Below are 12,825 nucleotides of genomic sequence, written 5' to 3'. Positions count from 1 at the left end.
TGATTTAACGCATCACTCTTTTCCTGAGCTGTTACTTTAGGAACTTGTTTTCATAACTGGTAAACACAATCTGATGCAAGTCTGAGACATTGAAGAAGCTCTTAGTAAATTGAGGCATTTATTCTTTGGTCATGACTCACAGCTTGTATGAATTCCTTCTCATACTATTTAATACTGCTCAAAGCCCAGTCCACCTAGTTGTTGCCTCTACATGCAAATCCCCCTCAAGCAAAATCTTGTTACTACTCGATCCTACCAATACCGCATACACACCTTTCTCGCTAAGCCAGCAATGTAGCTCCTCATCCCAAAATGACGTAGTGAATCTATCCAGCGGAATCTCTACTTTCTTCGTCTCACCAGGTTGCAGGTACGTTTTCTTGAAACCCTTCAGCTCCTTTTTAGGTCTCTGGATAGAAGAGGTAGCCTCGTCAGCGGCGATGTAAAGCTGAGACACTTCTGATCCAGGCACGGAACCAGAGTTGGTGATCTCGAAGCTTACGTGCGCAGATGTGACGTTCAGCTTGTCGTAGGCAAACGTAGTAAAGGATAGACCGTGTCTGTCAATGTCATGTTAGTTTGTCTTATGCAAAGTCTTGTCGTGCTCACTTACCCAAAAGGATACAGCACGTCGCGCTCGACCTTTTCGTAGTACCGATACCCAACATAAATATCTTCACCATAGATAACACGTCCCCTCTCACTACCAAAGTTCAAAAAGGTTGGCGTGTCTTGTATACGGCGTGGAAACGAGAGCGGGAGCTTTCCACTCGGGCAGGTTGTGCCGAACAAAACATCAGCAATACCATTTCCAGTCTCGTTTCCAGCTAACCAAGCATGCACGTGGGTCTTGGCACTTTCAGCCCAGAGCATGCTGAATGGAGTGCCGCTCTGCGTCACAACGATAGTGTCTGGAGCGGCAGCCAAGACGGCCGATGCAAGCCGAGGAAGTGTTCCAGGAAGATCCATATGAGGCCTGTCAAAGCCCTCAGACTCTTGGTCACTCGTCATCCCAACGCACAAAATGGTCACATCTGACTGTAGCGCTGCAGAGACGGCTTTCTGGATCCCAACTTCAGGGTCAATTGCACTCGCTAGACCAACCCTCCCTGCTCCACCCCCAAAATTGACCACGCCTGGCTTGACGAGCTTGGAAGATGGTGCGCTCTCATACTGGACGGTGATGCGGTACTTCTGGCCCTGCACAAGGTGCATCTTAGCCTTTTCCTCGATGGTTCCTTTACCAAAAAAGAATGTCCCGCTGCGCTGGACGAGACTATTATCGATCAAGAGCTGACCATCGACGTAGAGTCGTGCAGTGCCATAGACTGCGAGCCCAAACTCAAAAGGTCCTGATTCTTGAATGACGAGATCGCCTTCTACAGTTGCATAGAAAAGCTTGTCTAGTTTCGGATGCGAGTAGCCCATCAGTAGCCAAGATGAATCAGGCAGATGGCTCTCGTCGATAATCTCGCGGTCAGGCACACTGGGGCTCTGACTGTAAAAGCGCATTCGCATCCCCGGTGCTCCCTCTGGCGTGGTGATCATACCCCCCTGCATCAGTGGATACCACCCTCTTGCCGAAGCACCAACTTCGTATCGCACGTCAACATCAGGCGGAAGTTGGGCCACGATTCCGTCGTAGGGAGAAACAGTGTAGTAAGGCTGAAGATGGGCAGAGCCGCCTCCACAGAACGAAGTGGTCTTCATGTTTGGTCCGATCAAAGCAATGCTCTTGAAAGGTCGCTTGAGAGGGAGTTGGCCACTTTCATTCTTCAATAAAACAACACTATCACCTGCGAGCTTCCGGTTGAGCTGCCTATCTTCGGGCAAGTCGCGTCCACCTTCTTTTGCAGCAACAGGAACGTTTGCGCATCTCTGTACGAACTCGAGGACGTTTCGCGCTCGCGTGTCTATGGTTGACCGGGACACCTTTCGGGTTGATACGGCAAGGTCGAGAAGCTGGCCACGTTGCCTCGTTGGTCCCGGCATTTCGAGATCCAGTCCTGCATTGACTGCCTCGGTTGTAGAATAAGTCCCAAACCTACAGCAAGTCATAAATATTAGCATTGGCTTTAGTTTAGAAGCAACTAGGTTGAGGTTTTGCGTACCAATCGCTCATGATCAGACCCTTCCACTGCCACTCCTCGCGGAGCAAAGAGTCAAGAAAATCCCGATTTTCCGAAACATGTTTGCCATTGACTTTGTTATAGCAAGCCATGACACCGCCAGGAGCTGCATCACTAAGCGCAATCTGGAATGGAAGCATGTGGATCTCTCTCAAGGCACGCTCACTGGCAACAACGTTGACTCCAACTCTCTCATGTTCCTGATCATTCGCCAGCCAGTGCTTAATAACGGACACAACACCCGTAGACTGCACGCCCTTGATGTAAGCAGCAGCTAATTTGCCCGTTGCGTAAGGGTCCTCTGCCATTGACTCAAATCCACGGCCACCGAGGGGAGAGCGTTGAATGCACACTGTAGGACCGAGCCAGCAGTGGGCGCCCTTTGCTATACACTCGTTACCTATGAGCGTGCCTGCTTTGTATAGAAGGTCCTGGTCCCAGGTGGCTGCTAAACCGGTACCGCAGGGCAAGCAGGCAGCAGGTACGCCGTCGACGAATTTGGTTCCTCGCACGCCATTTGGTCCGTCGCTGACACGTACAGATGGAACGTTGAATGCTGGGAGGGGGTTCGTGTGCCAAAAGTCTCGGCCTGAGGAAAATAAGAGCCAAGTTAGCAAGTCGAGTGATCTGGGCCGGGAAACAGAACTCTGGACTATTACTTACCAGAAAGCAGAGATATTTTGTCGGAGACGGATGTGTTTTGGATGACATGTTCAACATCAAAACTGTCAGACACGTCATCGTGGGTCGCTCTCTTCAAAACCATGGTTGTATAAAGATGTGCGTGTCAGGAAGACAGAATAACTCAAGTATAAACAATGCCCAAAACGGGCTAAGGCAGTTGGTTACCCAACTTTTATATCTTGTGAAGGATAAACATTAACAGAGTAATGCGCAAGACCTCGGGGATGACCCCGATGGAAGTTGTGGGGAAGTATCGGGGAGTCTCCCCGATCGGCGAAGCAACATATGGTAAAGATGATCAACCGAGAAACGACCCTCGCACTACCCCTTCTAGTAACTCTTTCAAGTTAGAACAACCCCCATTAGGCTCAGCAAGATACTGCTGCACAGACGCTGCACCCCGCGCGACCGCATCCTTCCAAGTCTCAGGCAGCGCCACACTCTGCACCAGACGAAAAGCGTCGTCCTCTTTTGCCAAGCGCTGCGCCTTGTCAACAGCAGCCAAGATCAGTGCAGCACTTGTCGCCACTCGAATACCGTACCAAGTCCCCTGATGCCGATGCCCCGCGACCTGATCGAGTTTCAGGATGCAGAACCGTACACATTGCGATGCGTATGAGCTGATTATACCGTGTAGCGAAGAATCCATGTCGTCTGCCAACTGGTCCACGCCGAGTCTTACGAAAGGTCGTGAAACTAACTCGCAGAGAGATATGTACCTATGCCGCAGAATAAATACCATGGGGTCGGCGACAGCATCCGCCGTGTAGCCTTGAGGAATGTCGAAGTGGAAGATGGGCGGGAGTGATGAGTACCAGTCTAATATCTGCGACTGCATCATCTCGGCTTGAGAAATCATGCGGCGCACTTGCCTCTCGCTAGGAGCCTCGGGCGCCTCCGAGTTCATCTGCACAAGGCGATTGATCACGTGTCGCGCGGCGATTTCGCTGAGGTAGTAGTACCAACTTCGCTCCCTGTCGCTGGCATCGGGATGAGAGCCGAAGTCTGGGGGGCGGGGAAACGCGAGGGGCACGTAGGCATTGTCGAGGATCGGTGGAGTCGGCAGCGGGAGTTCTAGCCTCAGCTCGCATTCAGACTTCCAGATTGTAAAGCAGAGAGCCTGCATGAGGGTGAACTCGTTGGAGCTTTCATCGTGACTCGACAGTTCCCCGTGTATTAAGCCAAGTGTATGCCAGGCCGCGCCGGCTAGATTGAAGTGCTTCCAGGCTTCAAGTGGCTCTAGGCGGTGCATGTACCATATTCCCGCGAGGCATAGGCATTGAACAGCCTGCACAGTGTTCTGAGCCGACGCGTAGCCAAGACGCTTCACAGCCACGCTCCAGAACTGCATCGATAGTTCTATCTCTGCCTTTTTTTCAGGCGTTGCCTCATGGCTACTAGACAGCTCTGTCTGCGAGTCTGTTATGGCTGCGTTGGCACATACCAGAGCCACAAGGCATGCGCTGGTCGACCAGTCGAACCCGTGCTCAGCAACATGTAACATCATACGATGCAGCTCGTCAAGATCAATGATGGGATTCTTGGTGTGCAGAGCCTCAATGTACTTGGTCTCCAGCCATGCGAGCTGGGGATGGCTTGTGTCTGGAACAGGGTAACTACCTAGACCTGGGGGATTGTTGTTGGCAAATAGACAGGAGTTTGGCCGATCTGCGGCGAATATGTTCCAGCTGAGTATTGACTCGACGCCCTGTGGTCGCACAACAACATTCTGCGGTACAGCCCAGTTGTCAAGATTCGGCTGAAGCACCGAAGATGAGAGAGAGTTGGCTGTTTGCGCAGGCGATGGTTGCGGCGAGTGCTGATTCTCGACTATCCTGGTCAAGTGGTGAATAGCCTGTAAGATCTCCGCTCCACTGACCGACCTGCCTAAGTTAGTAAGACAAGGTCAAGAGAGACAGTTGCACGCATCATACCCAGTACCCTCGTCTTCTGGATAGACGCAGGGCAAGCGGCGCTTGAGGCAGAAGCCACAAGTTGGCCTGCGATTGTCGCATCTGGTTTTTCGGGTGCGGCACTTCTGACATGCCGTGACGCCCCGGGATTGGGATCTGGGGAAGGGTAGGTGAGCTACCCCAGATGAAGAAGCGTCTGCCATTGATTGCAAGCGACTGCGGTATTGACGGTGGAGATGAGTATGTAGTGTTAAGTGCGAGTGTAGTGTCGGGGAGGGCCGATAGCGATGATTTATCATCTTATGCCAGGGCTTGAAATTCATCGGAGTGGGGCCCCGACAGCAGCATTACAGTACAGCACGCAGAGTCTCAGTAGATTGGGTTGGGTTAGTGAGTCTAGACCATCCACGCTGAGTCTCCCAACAGCCGAACTGTGTCCCCTCTAACTAAGCTTGAAGATCAACCAATCCCCAGATTCTCGGACAGCCCATTCAAACCCCACGGGGCGCCCTGGTGATCCAATCATGACCTGGCCTCACCATCAAACTCTGCTCAACCACGAGGCATCCAGGGCGTCTCATGCCAGCAACAACAAAGGCAAGACTATTCCAACATCAATACTTCGTGTCCGAATGACTATAAGTATGCGCCGGCCAGCTTGCGATTTCTTAGGACTACAATAAGCCAGCACAATCATCACTGTCTCCTCCATCTCATCTACATCGCCATACTCATCATGGGCTGTTTCAAGAATAAAACGGAGAATAAAGATGCCGCAGAGGACACTGTCGGGCCTGAACTCTTAAAGGTACCCTCGAAATATTTCCACTCGTCTGTTTCTCCCACGCGACAAGTACTGACTGGCCCAAGGTTCTTCCCCAGACAGAGCTTCCCTGGTATCGAACAAAGCATCTCCTTCTCCTTAACCTGATGCTTCTTGTCCCCCTTCTCAGCTCCTCCGCTGTAGGATACGATGGTAATTCCTCTAGTCACTCATACATACACCAACTAACAGGATCTCAGGGTCTATGATGAACGGTCTCCAGACACTCCCGCAGTGGCGAAACTTCTTCAACAACCCGCCTCCTCCCGTCCTCGGCGCCATCAACGCAGTCTATCCCGTCTGCAAGATTCTCGGCTTGGTTCCAGCAAGTACCATCTCGGACAGATTTGGACGAAAGGTGCCCATCTACATTGGTCTCGTTTCGCTTGTAATTGGACCGGCTATCCAAGCAGCGTCGATCAACCTTCCCATGTTCATCGTGTCGAGAGGTCTTATAGGCTTCGCTACTGTCTTTCCCCAGGTCGCGTGCCCGATCCTCGTTTCCGAGCTGTCTTATCCTACCCACCGGGGTAAGGTGACTGCGTTGTACAATACCTTCTTCTACTTTGGTGCTATCGCGGCTGCTTGGATCACCTATGGAACTTTCAAGATGCAGTCCACCTGGGCCTGGCGATGTCCCTCAGCTTTACAAGCAGCTATTCCGTTCCTTCAGCTTATGTTTATCTATTGGGTTCCAGAATCTCCTCGGTAAGTGTTAGTCCCGGAGATATATACAGGTTGCTAACAAATCTACGTTACAGATGGCTCATTGCCAATGATAAAAAAAACCAAGCCATCGCGATTCTTACCAAATTTCATGCAGGCGGACAAGAAAATTCCCCACTGGTTGCGTTCGAGATCACCGAGATCGAGAATGCTTTGGCGCTTGAAAGGAGCCAAGAGTCATCAGCCTCGTGGAAGACGCTCGTCAAGACGGCTCCCATGCGCAGACGTACCCTTATTGCAGCTATCCTGGGCTTTTTCAGTCAGTGGAACGGCATTGGCGTTGTCACCTATTACCTGTCTCTGGTCCTCAACACCATCGGCATCACGGCCGCCAAAGACCAGGTTCTGATCAACGGCCTGCTTCAGCTCTTCAACTTTGCCGCCGCTGTCTTTGCTGGTGCTCTGATGGTTGACAGGTTTGGACGGCGAAGGCTCTTCCTACTTGCTACATCCGGGCTTTGCCTCAGTTATGTGGCTTGGACAGCACTCACGAGCTATTTCATCAGGAGCCACGATGAAGCAGCCGGTCGAGCCGTGGTGGCATTCATCTTCATCGCTTTCTTCTTTTATGATGTAGCTTGGACACCACTCCCTCAGGCCTACACCATCGAGATCTTCCCTTTCTTGACTCGTAGCCGAGGTTTGACCACTGCACTCACATCTTCGTACATTGGCCTCATTAGCGCTCAGCTGATTAACCCTGTTGGCCTGGCTGCTCTTGGTTGGAAGTATTATATCGTTTTCTGCTGCATCCTGGCTTGTCTTGTTGTCGTTATTTACTTCTTGTTTCCCGAGACCAAGGGTCGCAGCCTGGAACAGATTACGGAGCTTTTTGAGGGCAGAAGTGTTAGTGTGGATGCTGAGGAGATTATTAGCAAAGGAAAGGTTGGGGTTGTGTATGAGATTGAGACACCAAACAAGGTCTAGGGCGTAAACCTGTAGGAGCTTTATGTACTTCTGTTAAGGCTTTTACGTTCAGCTAAAGAAGAAGAAGATGTAGCTCATAGGAGTAACTAAGCATTCTAAGCAATCCAGTTGTTGCTAAATGGACGTCCAGAGTCGCAGACACAGTTCGCCATCTTGATTCTACTTGACCTAGTATCGTGAAATTACCAGTGCTGCGGTTGTGAGCACCAAGTTATGCGGTCCCGTGTTTGACATGGTGCAATTGTATTCGGCCCCAACGCAACATAATCATGAGGTCAAAAGCGGGGTCGGTGTACTGATGGAGATTTTGAACTCCATGACAGTCTATCCAGGTACTTGTGACAAGGTTATGTGGTTGAAAGAGGCTTTAGCCCCAACGCACAAGAACACATAGAGGCAATACACTCTCGTCCCTCGATGGTGCCTAGGACTTGACTTTTGGCTGAAAAACTAAATATCTCGATGACAGTATAGAAAGAGCCTGCATGCTGCTCTCCCGTCCAGGTAGACGGGCTGGTGGCGTTTGGCGGCAAGATTAATTGGAATTTCGGGGTAATTAGGATTGACTTTTTAGTTAGATGGAGCCTAGTGGGTGGAGTTGTAAGAGGCCCAAACAGAAAACCATCAGGGTAACAAACCAAGAATATTTAAGTAAGAACCCTTATCAGCATCATAGTATTGATTCAAATTATCCTGAGCTGACCAAGTTCAGAATATCGTATTCAATTCGCAGCCCAACATGTTTCAGGCCCGTCTCAAGTCAACATCGCGAGCTCTCATCAACTCGCAGCGCTCTTCAAGATTGAGCCTCAATCTACGACACTTCTGTGCTTCTCCGTCTCATTTCCAGCTCCTCCCAGTTCAGATCTCAGGCCAAGGAAGCGGCAAGATCCAAACCATCTCTGTCAAAGACCAGCCATACAAATTCTCAACCGACGCCCCCAAGGTCATAGGCGGTCAGGAATCACACCCCTCGCCTATCGCCTACACCCTCGCTAGCCTCAGCTCGTGCAACCAGGTCACAGGCGCACTCGTAGCCAAGGATCACGGACTCACGCTGGGCAAATGGCGCGTCTTGGTCAAGGGCCAGCTTCCCACTGCGGTATTCGTTGGAGGTGAGCAGGGCAACCCGAATTGGGAGAGCGTGGAATTGGAGGTGTCTGTACAGACCAGTGCAGACGATGCTGCGTTCGAACATTTTGTTGCCGAGGTTGAACGACGATGCCCTATCGCGCAGCTTTTTAAACGCAGTGGTGTGGCGTATAAGAGCAAGTGGATTAACGAGCCTCTATGAGAGCCAGTGTGCGCTGTCTGTGCCTAAAACCTTCTCCAGGAAACGCGGGAGGAAGCATAGTGTCGGTTGGATAGAAGCGTGAACTGAGGGGTCACAGCAGGCCAAGGGGCCGTGTGACTACGCAGGGAGACAGCAGACCCTTCAGGGCAAACATTCAGTAATACAGGATAAATTATCCAGCATGGATCAAGTGCTTCGATCACATGTGATATCTGGTAATATAAAGTCAACGCTGTTGCGCTTTGCCTCGGTGCAACACGATAGCCCATGTGCCTACCGCCTATGCATGAACTCACGGATTATTTCACTGAAAAGCATTTAAATGTTAACTATGAAGGTTCAAGGCCTACAAATGCTAATGCCTGCTACTTACGCACCCGTTTCGTCTTATATAACCTCTAAACCTGCGGGACTAAATCTTTTCTTGGCTGTTCAACCTCGCACATCTCATCGCACGCTACAACGCGTACCATCTTTCGGCAATCATCATAAACTACCTTGACCATGCCCTTGCCAATCCTCCCGATACAGTTTGGCCAGAGTTGCACGAAATCCCTTGCTAGTTCCGCTCTTGCAACTACCTGCCCCACATTGCCGGAGCCTTCACCCACATCACGGCGTTTATTTCAAACTGCCGCGCAAGTAGGCCGCGTCTTTTTGACCAAACAGACGCAAAGACCTTCACGACAATAATACGTAGGCCAGAATATGTAGTAGCCGTAGTGGACTAATTCGGGAACCCCCGTTGTCTTGGCAGAATAAATACTCTGTTGATTCCATAGACTATTCCCCCATCATTCCTCATTGTCTCAGAGTCAGCGCAAATGTTGCCAAGAAATCTTTTCCCTCTTCTCGCCGTTTCGGCTGTTGCTGAAGTGCATCATCTGTTTTCTGGCTTTTTTTCTGGATCAAGAATTGCCGGCATTGAGTTCGACGATGAAGCTCTTTCCTTGAGCTTGGTGAAGAACATCTCTTCCGCATCCGATGACGGATCGAAGTGGATTGCACTTGACGTAAGCATTGCTTAGATACTCTATCTGTGTCATAACTTATAAGAAACTTTAGGCTCGCAAAAAGAACTTATATGTTGGTACCACTGGGTCCTTTCAAAGCTACAAGATAAACAAGGACCTTGGTTTGACCTACAAGACCAACGTCAGTTTATCTTCGGATTGTGAGCCGCCCTTGCCTATATCGATGCATGAGATATCTCTTCTGACTACTTATACACAGGCAACAACGCAAACTACATCACCGCATCATCCAAGTCACCCTTCGCAGTATTCGGAACACCATATGGCGGAGGCTGTCCAACAGTCGCCATATCCGTGGATAAGAGCGGCACACTCCAGAAAACGTTTGCAAATGCGACTTATAACACCAAAGGTGGTGTTCACGGAACCGCACTGAGCCCCAAGAATGATTTCCTGTACTCCGCCGATGACATGGGAAATGCAGTCTGGGCTCACTCGTATGATCACGAAAGTGGTAAGATTGAAGAGGTTCAGTATCTTACTGCCGATGAAGGATCGAACCCGAGACATTTGACTGTTCACCCCAACGGAAAATGGGTGTATGTTGTTTATGAGGAGGCGAATTCCATCGCGGCATACAAGCGGGACACAAAGACCGGGAAACTGGAGTTTCGCAACGAGACCTACAGTTTACTTCCTTCTGGTAGGACCCAGATACTTTGCCCATACCCAGCTGAGCTAACTGTTTCTTTAGGATTCACCAACTCTTCTTCTTACTGGGCTGACGAGGTACTGCTCTCCGCGCCTACCAAAGGATCATCCCCCAAATATCTACTCGCCGCCACGAGGTCTCGCAAAACTGGAGTTCCCGGATATGTCTCTGCTTTTAGTCTTGATGCTAAGACTGGAGGTATCAAAGAGCAGCTGTTTCTACAAGAAACCACCAACAGTGGAGGATCTGCGAATGCTGTATCGCCTGCTTCATTCAGCGAGGATTTCTTTGCAATCACTGATAGTGGTTCGAACTTTATTGAAGTTTGGAAGATCAAAGGCAAGGGTGCTTCGGCGGTTGCTCACCTGAATCTTGACAATGGGCCGGCCAATGCTGTATGGTATAGCTGAGTATCATCGAGACAGGTCTGTAGGTGAACGGATTTTGGTCCTCGATTTGTGAACTCATGGCATAGCGTCGGCAGTAAGCCAAGTGACTCGTTGATAGCCAGAACTAATTTCCATTTCTTATCATTCGTTTAAGTCACAAACACCGTGATGAAAGCTCTACTTATCAAAAGAAAGCGTTCTTAAGGCTGAGTTCTCTCCGCTGATTTAAGCTCTCAGCCATAAGTCTCTTAGGGTCGTAAGACGTGCAGGTTATCTGGATGAAATCGCAAGCATACCAATTAGGCGTGCGGCTAAGGACTAAATGCAAGAAGTACATATATATCTTATAAATAGATTCCACTGATTCACTTGGATGATAAGGTCGACCGGGAGCTTCCCTTATGCTCTCTGTGTACCAATCCATCATGTATCGCCATACAGGAGGGTTTTTCGCAAGAATCGTTGTCGCTGTGGCATTCTTTAAATAAGCAGTACGTCGCAGGTTCTTGATTCTAGCAGAAGGTTTGAATGTATTAAGCAATATGTGTGCAACCTCTTCTCCATTTGAAGGCACAGAGGTGAACCAGTGAGGGAATAGTGCACTGCCGTCGCTAGGCTCCTGGAGACTCTTACGATCCACATTTAGGATAGGGTGAAGGTAGATGCAAGGGTCCCTACTGACGAAGAGTACCTTTGGACTGCCTTTTGTGATAGCAGGAAGGCGGAGATCATGAAGTCTTTGAAAGTCATATCTCGTACCAAACCCTCGTTTGACTGTATGAAACTGATAATGCAGTATTTAATGGATAAAGTTCGGCTACTGAAGTAGCTACCCTGAACTGCCTTCACTCAAACCGAAGCGCTGCCATACTACTATATATCTCTCCATGCTCACTAACCTCCTGTATCCTGTCTAGGCTCAGTCGTTGTTGATTACCAGGAAACCACTACTTGCTGGGAACATGCGGTCTCCATCACTCGGAACTGTAGTACATCTATACTTTGGTAGACTGTTTTATACTTACCAAACTCTGGCGCTCTATTATGAACTTTTAATTGCTTTTACTGCCAGTAGAACAACGCGTGATAGATAGACACAGTATTCCAACTCCAGACGCTTCAGTGCAGATGGCTGTCACATCATTTTTAATGGTAAGTAGACTCATCTCTATCCGCAAGTAACAAAGACATGTTTCATGAGCACCTACGGCTTGTTTCTTTTTGATATCATTTATATGTATTTTATCAATAATCAGACTTCATGGCTCTGCACAGATCTTTGCTGTCGTGAGCTTGTCCAAACTCGGTTCTGTTCTCTGATTCCCAACAACTGAGACGCTACCGCCAGTTCACTACCATCTGCTATGGCTGGCAGTATAGAAAACTACTTGTATTGATTAAATCTTTTATTACGTGTCCTCAGTTTGTCTTGAACATAGGCGGTATCTCTGAGAGTTGAGTTGGCATGAGGAGATGAGTGGAGAGCTCAGTTCCGTCTCCTCATTTGAACTCTCAGTCATGATTCTTCACTGCAAATCATAAATCTAGCTTACAAACAAGTTCCCTGGAGAAATTGAGTTAGAGTTTGACATAGAGTTGAACAGAGATTACAGCATAGGGCTGAGATAAAGCCAGGCTGGGTTCTGATACATAGCTGAGCTAAGAGTAGTCAAGTGTTGAGGCAAACATGAGCTGGCAATTGAGACTTACTTAAGCTGAGGTTCAAGATAAGAGGTTAGGTAGATGAAGTTGAGACATGACTGAAGTGGCAATTGGAGCTGAGATCAAGCTGGGGAAGAGACAGAATTTGACTGGCAACTTAGATGCGGTCAGACTCAGCGCGCAGGCAAAGCTTAGGTGGACCACCAAGTTGGTACCTGGGAAATGGTAGAGTCTGGAAGTAAGCTCGGAGTGAGGCTGGGAATTGAAGTACTTGATGTCAATAGGGCAGGAGTTGAATTTTGTTGAAGGTAAAAATGGTTGAGAATATGGGATACCTGGCATAGACAGACCTCAAATGGTAGGGTGACCAATTTTGATGGGGAATTGAGATTTTAAGGTAAACAGCACGCAGTTCGAGAGCTTTGTGTCAACCACGTGCATCAAACCTGTCGCTTGTTCTCAAGACAAGGCCAGCACATGCCAGCCCCTGCGCCCGCATCTTGGAGTACGAACTGTCAACTTAACAATTCGGCCATGGTTTCACTGTCATGGGTTGCGACAAACCACCTCGGAGCACAGGAACATCAAAGTC

The 12,825-nt window shown here is 49.3% G+C and overlaps 5 protein-coding genes; 3 read left to right on the top strand and 2 right to left on the bottom strand.

The window, feature by feature from the left end:
* Positions 1-178: 178 nt before the first annotated feature.
* Positions 179-2,895, bottom strand: FFUJ_11272 (related to beta-glucosidase; the record flags this gene model as incomplete). XM_023570151.1 has 4 exons in its annotated part: positions 179-560; positions 614-2,044; positions 2,112-2,718; positions 2,793-2,895. The coding sequence occupies 4 exons, from the start codon at positions 2,893-2,895 to the stop codon at positions 179-181; spliced, it is 2,523 nt and encodes an 840-aa protein (XP_023437303.1).
* A 216-nt stretch (positions 2,896-3,111) lies between these two features.
* On the bottom strand, positions 3,112-4,858 carry FFUJ_11271 (related to C6 transcription factor; the record flags this gene model as incomplete). XM_023570150.1 has 2 exons in its annotated part: positions 3,112-4,696; positions 4,755-4,858. 2 exons carry the CDS (start codon positions 4,856-4,858, stop codon positions 3,112-3,114), a joined length of 1,689 nt encoding a protein of 562 aa, XP_023437302.1.
* Positions 4,859-5,462: 604 nt separating this feature from the next.
* Positions 5,463-7,202, top strand: FFUJ_11270 (related to hexose transporter protein; the record flags this gene model as incomplete). XM_023570149.1 has 4 exons in its annotated part: positions 5,463-5,534; positions 5,597-5,702; positions 5,750-6,257; positions 6,311-7,202. The coding sequence occupies 4 exons, from the start codon at positions 5,463-5,465 to the stop codon at positions 7,200-7,202; spliced, it is 1,578 nt and encodes a 525-aa protein (XP_023437301.1).
* A 739-nt stretch (positions 7,203-7,941) lies between these two features.
* FFUJ_11269 (uncharacterized protein) lies at positions 7,942-8,496 on the top strand (the record flags this gene model as incomplete). Its single annotated transcript, XM_023570148.1, has 1 exon — positions 7,942-8,496. One exon carries the CDS (start codon positions 7,942-7,944, stop codon positions 8,494-8,496), a length of 555 nt encoding a protein of 184 aa, XP_023437300.1.
* Positions 8,497-9,320: 824 nt separating this feature from the next.
* Positions 9,321-10,592, top strand: FFUJ_11268 (probable carboxy-cis,cis-muconate cyclase; the record flags this gene model as incomplete). XM_023570147.1 has 4 exons in its annotated part: positions 9,321-9,509; positions 9,562-9,670; positions 9,730-10,173; positions 10,225-10,592. The coding sequence occupies 4 exons, from the start codon at positions 9,321-9,323 to the stop codon at positions 10,590-10,592; spliced, it is 1,110 nt and encodes a 369-aa protein (XP_023437299.1).
* Between the last annotated feature and the right edge of the window lie 2,233 nt (positions 10,593-12,825).

Source organism: Fusarium fujikuroi, chromosome FFUJ_chr11 (genome assembly GCF_900079805.1).
Source record: "Fusarium fujikuroi IMI 58289 draft genome, chromosome FFUJ_chr11".
NCBI lineage: Eukaryota > Fungi > Ascomycota > Sordariomycetes > Hypocreales > Nectriaceae > Fusarium > Fusarium fujikuroi.
This window is presented reverse-complemented; position numbering and strand designations above follow the sequence as displayed.